General features: G+C 44.1%; 1 protein-coding gene across 1 annotated transcript; it reads right to left on the bottom strand.

Moving 5' to 3' along the window:
- Positions 1-2105: 2105 nt before the first annotated feature.
- Positions 2106-6692, bottom strand: Htr1a (5-hydroxytryptamine receptor 1A). Its single transcript, XM_046456205.2, has one exon. It carries the CDS (start codon positions 6102-6104, stop codon positions 4833-4835), a length of 1272 nt encoding a protein of 423 aa, XP_046312161.1. The 5' UTR covers positions 6105-6692; the 3' UTR covers positions 2106-4832.
- Between the last annotated feature and the right edge of the window lie 2027 nt (positions 6693-8719).

Here is an 8719-nt window from a genome sequence, read left to right on the forward strand (position 1 = left end):
AAAAAATTACAATAATCAGGGAGTTGATCCAACCACAGCTCTGTGTAGTAGCATTCCCCACATACTCACCCAAATGGCAGATTGTTCAAATGCTACAACATCAATCAATATCTTTCCAGCAGGCCCCTGCCATCTGGTCTGAATCTTCTTGTTACAGAGGACAAAGCCTTTCCACTTTTACAGATGAAACTATAAAAGGAAAGATCCATAGGAGAAGAAACAACCAACTTTCTCTTCTGTCATTTACCCAAATCTCCCTATCATGAACCCTCATCAGAATCTTCAGCTTTTTCTCTCTTCACAAACAGACCCTGGTGTTTTCTTTCTTAGTGGTCCCATAGACTAAAACTGTAGTTCTGGTTGTTTAAGTTGTATGAGGCCTCAGGAAGACCTGTGGAAAATAGGCACATAAGATCTTATGTCCCTTTTCTGTACTTACTTATTACTGTAAATATTATGCTCAGCTAAAATTGCCTAATTAGGATTTTTAAATTTGAGGATCTACTCCTTCAAATTTAAATGCTATGTAATGTGTGAAAATCACTTGGCAAAATCACAAACTTTACATAAGTGTGAGTTCTTTTGTCTTGTACTTAACTCTGGTCACCCTGTTGTCACTTTCTCTGTCTTTACTTTGCTCAAAACATTCTTCCTCTTACCTTGTTTCCCCAATTCTCAGTCCTTTGGTTTCAGATCCATCTTCTCTCTCTTTCCTTCTGGACCATTCAGATTACCCTAATACATGGGGATTTGATTCTGCATCTCTATCTAAAGTCATCACCTATATAATCAACCTCAAGTGTTAATCAGCATCCAGGCAGAAATGTCATCTCAGGTTTGCACTTGCCAGAAAGAAGGGATCAGACTGCCTTTTGTCACTTCATAAAGAATGTCTGCCTTTTCTTACCATCCCCCATCTGCTGAGAACTCAGTCCTGGATATCCAATGCCACTTTCCCTACCTACTGTTCTCTATCTGCTCCCAGCACACAGTGATCTTTGTTCTATGAAAGATTACATAGAGTCAAACTCCTGCGATTCATCTTATTACAACACTTTTATCCTGCCATGAGTATTTATATAGTTTATTCTCCTATACCCAAAAAGGTTGACGCTCCTTCAGGGTGACAGTATTTTATTCTAATTGGAGATCCCGTATTTCAACAATGGCTGACTTGTGGTCACTGTTCATGGTTACGGGTCTGTTAATCATGCCAGAAGTGACTGGTAACAATTCTCTCTCTTAATTGACAGAGGTCTCAGGAAGACCTGTGGAAAACAGAAAGCCATTGTCTCCTTGGAGGAGGAGATGCCAGAACCAAGAACAGAGATAATCAGAATTCAAAAGGCAAACATGTGGAATTTAGCATTTTACTCAAGGGACAGGATACATTTATGTAACATATTTCAAATAAGAAACTGTAGAGAGTTCTCATTCTCCTTCATTGAGATAATGTATTTATCTACATATTTTGTCTAAACCAGGATGCATGCAACTTCTGAGTGCTCTCTGAGGTGGCTGACCTCTGTTTACCGAGGTTTGCTTTCTTTGCCCTACAGCCATCATTCTGACACCAGAAAGCAGTAAGATTAACAAATATAACAATAGAAACAAGAGGTGTTACTGATTATTCCAGTAAGGGGTAAAGAACATAAAGAATTGTGTTTAGCATAGTATGAATCTTACATCCAGAACCCCACTATCAAACAAACCCCCAAACCATGAACTGCTTCTTTGAAATGAGAGGTAAATTTCTTTTAGCTGAGTGCTTAGGAAAGACAGAGAATGGATCTCTGTACTATCACTGCTTTAAAAAGCAGAATGGGCCTCTGTTGCTTCTACTGGAACTGCATTTTTCTTCTTTGTGACTCTCACCCTGTCCATATTAATTAGACAGATACCTAAAGCCTATCTGCAGTGTCAGGGAAATGCATGGTTTCATGCCTAAATCATGAGAAGGGACATTCTCTTTCCAGAGACATATTTTTTTTTAAAGAAATCACTTATCTAAGATACATTTCAGGTTGTATAGCAGGGTCTTCCTCTAATAACTGCATTTTCACCTTTAATTTTAAAATTTTGCAAATAATACACAAGTGCACAGATTTCAATTAAATAAAGATGCATGTGTTACTGATATCAGTTTATTGTAACATTGCCAGTATTGAAGTTCTTTATTATTACAAGGAAAAGTGAAGGCCAATTTTGATGCATAAATACTTTACCTTAATACAAGTACTGTAAAAGAAAAAAAAAGCATCAGGGATCTTTAGAGCTATATGGCTCTTTTGCACTTATTATTTTAATTTCTCTATTGCTTTTAGACAATTACACCCCAAATTAATGTTTCTTTTCCATTCTTGTGTAAAGCCTCTAAAGCAGGAAGAAATGCCCCCAAATCACAGTCATACAATCCTGTAAAAGAAATAAGTAAGTAGAAATTTCAAAATTTCTAATGTAGTATTTGTTGGCCAAGGCATAATTTGAAGGAGCTAATTTGGAGATCAGATTATTTTAAATATAGAATTTGCTATAAATTTAGTAAAGCATACAGAAAAGTTTGTTTTCTCATATAATACTACTTAGATTATTTTAAACAAAAAGAAAGGAAGAAACTGACTTTTCAAATGGATAATAGTTGTATGGGAGAAGTCTGCCTTAACTTCTCCACTAGAGCCCAGCATCAGCATTACATATGCATAGACAAGACATTCTCAAAGTTCTTAAATTTTCCTCTATTTAAGTGGATTACCATATTTACTCCCAGTTTCAAAAGAAAGAAACCAAAAGGAGGCTTTGTTTAGTTTGACAAACAATACAATGTCTTCAAGTGATAGAGCTGTTCTTTCACCTTCTTACTCACAATGAACATTTGCAACTTTTGCAATCTGTAAAAATACAACACAGTTCTCAAAATAGCAGATGCAAACATTCAAAACATACAGTTGAAGGACGAGGAGAGTAAGAATCAGTAACTTCATATAATTACAGGAAAAGGAAACTATTATTCCTCCGAAAATTCGAAGCTAGGATCTAACTATGATAAACCTCTTGATCTCCACATGTGGCTGGAAATTTACATCCAAACGGAGCACCGAAATAATTTCCCTTCCTGGGGGCAGCAAAGATTATATAATAGGTTTCTCAGCAAAAGTAGCCAGGCAAGGCGGGAAGATTAACTTTTCTAGGGAGAGAAAGCTTAGAGTGCTCTACAAATTTAAAGGACACACAGCCTGATTCCCAGTAAACCCCAGGTGCAGAACAACCAGACCAGGGAGCAAATACATCTTCTACAAGATTCTCAGAGACTCCTCAGAGAGCACCCCCTAAACAATCTTTTAGGGTTGCACTATTTAAAGTGTCTGCCTCTGGAATTATAGATCATTCTAATCCAGTGGGAGTCATTCAATTAAAAATCCAAGACTTCCTATTCGGAAAGCCACAGTTCTGCTAACTTTGTGTACTGGAGGTCTTGAACAAATCCAGTGCAGTGTTTGGACACGTTGAACAGAGCTGTTTCCTGATTGGAAAGGGACAAAGGGTGATTTAAGAGGGAAAAGTCAGTATCCTATGGACAAAAGTGCAGTTTCGAGTTCCGCGGGAAAAGGAGCTGGAGTCCCGACACACCCACCTTGGGGAGCCCTTCTTCAACTCCCCGGACGCCCCTCTTAGAGTATTGTAGCTCTTAAGTTCCCGGAGCTCCGCGGGACCTAGCGCCGCCAATTTCAGCAAAGGCTAGCTAATTGTCTACCAGCACTTTAATTCGTCCCGGAGCTTAAGCAAAGGAACTCGGATGCTGGCAGCTGGAAGTGCTGCCAGCACTCGGACCCTGTAAGCACGGGACGAGCTCGCCGAGAGCGCAGCAGGTGAGGCGCTTTGGATCTCCGGCCTCTCAGCTTTTCCAGCACACTGCGGCCGGCGGGCGCCACCCGCAGTATATAAGTGGCGAAGCTAGGACATACAGACTCGCCTGAAATCTGTACAAACAAAAGTCCGCTTTTCCCACTGATTATCAGTTTCTTTGGTGAGTGCTGACACCAAGGCAAGCCCAGACAAAACGGTCCGAATTCCTTCCTCGCTCTCCACCCCCTGGATACCGGTCTTGTACTTACAAGTCCAATCAAAGACACCTCTGGGCCACTTGTTTAGAGTCCAAGAAAACACAGCAAGCAGGAGCTGTGCACCTGTTATTCTGTGAGCCTAAGGAGTAAGATGGTGATTCCGGGTGCACTAGTAGCAAAAGGAAAAGCAGACCCTACCGCCTTTCCAGACCAGCAACAAGTGTTTAAGGATGCAAGACAGCAGAGAGAGAAGCAGGGAAAGGAAAAATAGGGATGAGACCATGAGACAGAGAGAGAAGCCGCTGTTTCTAGGGCAAATAGGGCGGGAAAGAGAGGGCGAAGTTCTGAACGTTAAAGTCCAAGTTCTAGAAATTGTGCTGACGGGTGGAAGTTGTCAGCACGGAGGCTGTACGTATAGTTATTGTGTTTGAATTTTCTGCCTTGAGAGACTGAGGCTTAAACTTCCACTCCGAAGTTTTAGGGGACTTGAGGGAGGAGGTGATTGCTGGAATCAAAACTGATGGTGAGGCCATTGTCCTTCTCAAAGATCCTCTGAGTTCCCCGGGCCTTTCGGCCCCACAGCCAGGGACCCTTTGCAGAGAGCGCCCTCCGCTGACGTAGTGGGTGTGGAAGGGGTGATATGTGAGCCAAAAAGCTGAAAAGAAAGATCACAAGTTATCTTAAGTGTTAATTCCAGATTGTTGGAGAGGCAGAGTGAATGGGGGGGGGGGGTCCTTTAACCCTTTCTCTCCCGATACTACTCAATTATCATCATCGGCGGCAAAACTTGCACTTGATGATCTTCTTAAACGCGTTTTGAAAGTCCTTGTTGAAGTAGGCATAAATAACGGGGTTGAGCAGAGAGTTGGAGTATCCCAGCCAGTTGATTATGGCGCCCAAAAGGGTAGGCATGTGACAGCTACTCTCACAGAAGGGCAGAACCAGGGCTACGATGAAAAAGGGCAGCCAGCAGAGGATAAAGGTGCCCATAATAATGCCCAGCGTCTTCACCGTCTTCCTCTCACGGGCCAGGGCCATCTTGCGCTTCGCCTCAGCGTTGCGCTCATTCTTCCTCTCGAAGGAGGCGGTCGCGCAGGGGGCAGCACCTACCCCCTCGCTGGGCAGCGGCAGGTGCTCTTTGGAGTTGCCCACTCGGTGTACTTCAATTACCTCTAGGGCGGTGCCATCGTCGCCCTGCCTCACAGCGCCGTTGGCGCACAGAGCCCCCAGTGACTTGTTCTCCACGCCCCGCCTCCAGTCTTTGCTACCTGGCTGTCCATTCACGCTCTTCTTGGGTTGCGGAGCCGGAGATGTTCCAAGGCGGGTGTCAGCTCCCTTCTTCTCCACCTTCTTGACGGTCTTGCGGATGCGGAAGCGAGCGGCACGGAAGATGCGCCCATAGAGAACCAGCATGAGCAGCAGTGGGATATAGAAAGCGCCGAAAGTGGAGTAGATAGTGTAGCCGTGGTCCTTGCTGATAGTGCACGCGTCGGGGTCCAAGCGGTCTTCTGGGGTGCGCCAGCCCAGCATGGGCGGGATGGAGATGAGAAAGCCAATGAGCCAAGTGAGTGAGATTAGCGCAGCGGCGCGCCGGGGCGTCCTCTTGTTCATGTAGTCGATGGGGTCAGTGATGGCCCAGTACCTGTCCAGAGCGATGGCGCACAGGTGCAGGATGGAGGAGGTGCAGCACAGAACATCCAAGGCGATAAACAGGTCGCAGGTGACCTGGCCCAGAGTCCACTTGTTGAGCACCTGGTACAGCGCGGCCATGGGCAGCACTAGCACTGACACCATGAGGTCAGTGACCGCCAAGGAGCCGATGAGATAGTTGGCCACATTCTGGAGGGAGCGCTCCAGGGCGATGGCAGCCACCACGCACGCATTCCCAAGCACCGCGCAGAAAATGAGCGTGCCTAGCAGCAGAGAGGTGATCAGTTGGTAACTGAAGGTCACGTCGGAGATGTCTGTAACATTGCTGCCTGTCCCGAAGGGCCCCTGGGACGATGTGGTATTGTTGCCCTGGCCAGGGCTGAGCACATCCATGCTTGCCTGCACGCCCGGCGTGGGGAGGGGAGAAAGACTGCACGAGTATCTCCCTCGCCCCTCCCCCTAGGGTCTTCTCTCCCGGAGAGTTTCTGAGCGAGGGGATGCAAGAGTCAGGCAGGAAGTTCTTACTGCTCTGGTGAAGGCATCTGGAGGAGCAGCTTCTCGGGCTTCCTTGGCTCCCGCGGTGCAGGGCGCTCAGCCGCTCCAGCTAGAAAACTAGAGTTCCCCAGAGAGCAGTGTCCGGATCTCTGGGTGGCAGAGAGGTGGCTGGAATGTTTGTCTCTCGCTGTCCATTTTACTTTCTTGATGCCCAACTGGGTGCTGGAGCCGTAGTCTTTCCACTAGCAAACAGTCTCTAATCCCAGAAGTATCTGGAATTGAGAAACCCCATCCTCCAGGGCCACTCTCTGACCCTCCTCTCCCTGTTTCCTTCCCTCTCTCTCTCCTCCCGTCTCTTTTCTTTTCAGCTTCCTCCTCTCCACTTCGTCCTGCTAACCATCCTTTTCACTCTCCCTCTTCATCTCACCTTCCTTTCTTTATGCCTCTGTGTCGCTCAGCCAGCCGGTCTCCCTTCCTCCCACGCTAATCCTCCCCTCCTAACACCTCCCCAACCCTGAGTGTCTCTTTCCTCTGGGTCCCCGCCTTCCTCTCCTTCTAGCTCCGCATCTTTACATTCAAGTCCCTTTCTGCAGACAGACTCAAAATTCGCTTACAGACAACTGATCTGCTGGTCAGACTGATGTTGTAACAAATAAACTCCGCCTCCCGCCCAGCCAAACTCGAGGAGGAAAAGAAGAAAAAAAAATCCGTTTTCAACTACCACGGGCTCTTATTTCTGTCAAATTCTTAAGTAGAGTCAACATCCCAAAGTGGCAATAGGAAAATGAAAAAAGGAGACACAGGGAGACTGAATGGGAAGGTGAACGCCCTGGGTCAATCTGTAAATTATTGTTAATTGGTGAAAGAAGATTGGAGTATATCTTAGTTTTGTTTTTTTTTTTTTTTAAATCGCCCCCATTCATCATCTTAACAGTCCAGCTTATCATCCCTGGAGGTTGTTGCCTGACTCTATTTTTTCCCCTCTCCCCTTTTAACCTTGGGAGTTTGGAGGAGAGAGGAATTATAAAAGGTGTGCCAAAGGATGAGGACCGGTAAACAGCTGAATCTCAGAGTGAAGAAAAAAATCAGCGCGGTATGTATTACTTACACCCACACACACACACACACACACACACACACACGCGCGCGCGCGCGCGCGCGCGCGCGCGCTTTTCATTTACCACTACCTATTACATTTCACCAAATGCTGCCACCTCTCATAGCTTTGTGGCGAGTAAATTCAGAGAAGGAAATATTTTACCTATGTGTTGTAAGTGAGATCCTGCATTCAATATGGTCTTTTTCATTTCTTACAGTACCTTGCAACCTCTGGGGAGAAAACTTGGTGGAATCTCTGGCTAGCCGCGGAGCTGCTCTTAATCTCCGAACTGGGTTCAGCACATGGGACAGCTCTAAACAATAAGGGCTTATGCCGCCACCTTCTGGCAAACGCTTTAGAGCGCCACCTAGAAACCTTTGCTTGCAGAAATTAAGCAGGTATTTTGGAAATCCCAAACTTGTAGAAAAGGAAGAATATTATAAAAAGAAAAATAACATTGAGTTCTATCTTTTAAATTTTTCTCCAAAATTTTCTTTTGGTGGTCTCTTTTGCTCTTAACCTCAAGAGCCACACCTATTATATGTTTTAGCTCCTTTTGAAAGCCTGCAGCATCTGTCTTTCAAAAGTTCTGTCTGGAAATGCCTTTTTAATAGACCTCGGCGACACATTCACCTGTGTTAGGTTTGTGCTGCCATAGCCAGTACTTTGGAATTCACACATTCACCTTTTATTGCATGGGAAACAGTGCTGCATTTTTCAAATGGAATGATTAAACATTGAAAATAAAAAGACTTTCATGGGTTTGTTTTATAAACTGTTTTTCTTTTTACCAAGAAAATGAAATTTAATCCAATTTGAACATAGGTAAAGAATGGGACTTCTCATAAACTAGAATAAACATATAACACAGGGCTCACATATAGTTTCTGTGATGTCCGAAGTGAAGGAAAAAGTGCAGAATGTAGTCCCCAAAGCAATTGACTCTAGATTACTTGCAAAGACTCACTATAGATTGCAATACTCTTAATATAATGTTCAAATTTGAACTTTAAATTTCATAATTTGGGATACTCCAAGACAGAAAAAAAAGAGCCATCACCAAAGCATCAAAGAAAACCCAGTTAGGCCAATATATACAGAACAGGACAGTGTATTTGGAGATAGATTAAGCTGGGCACAGTTCCCACTCAATCATTTCAGCATACCACAACAATGAAGCTGTCATTTGTGATGATTCATGGCTTGAGAATAAAAACATATGTGTGCTTATCAATACTGACTACAGACACTGAAAATAAGTCTTTTTAAGATTTGTGAAGGTATCCATTCCTCATTTTAAAATCTCCTCACAAATATAGAACTAGTTTGTTAAAATACAGTTGCAAGTCCAAAGATTATAATGAAATATTATTTAATACCTGAATTTTCAAAAGATAAAACTTTGAAAATATAT

The sequence above is a fragment of the Marmota monax genome, unplaced genomic scaffold (assembly GCF_021218885.2).
Source record: "Marmota monax isolate L192 unplaced genomic scaffold, Marmota_monax_Labrador192_F-V1.1 WCK01_AAM20220418_F8-fsc00130, whole genome shotgun sequence".
Lineage (NCBI taxonomy): Eukaryota > Metazoa > Chordata > Mammalia > Rodentia > Sciuridae > Marmota > Marmota monax.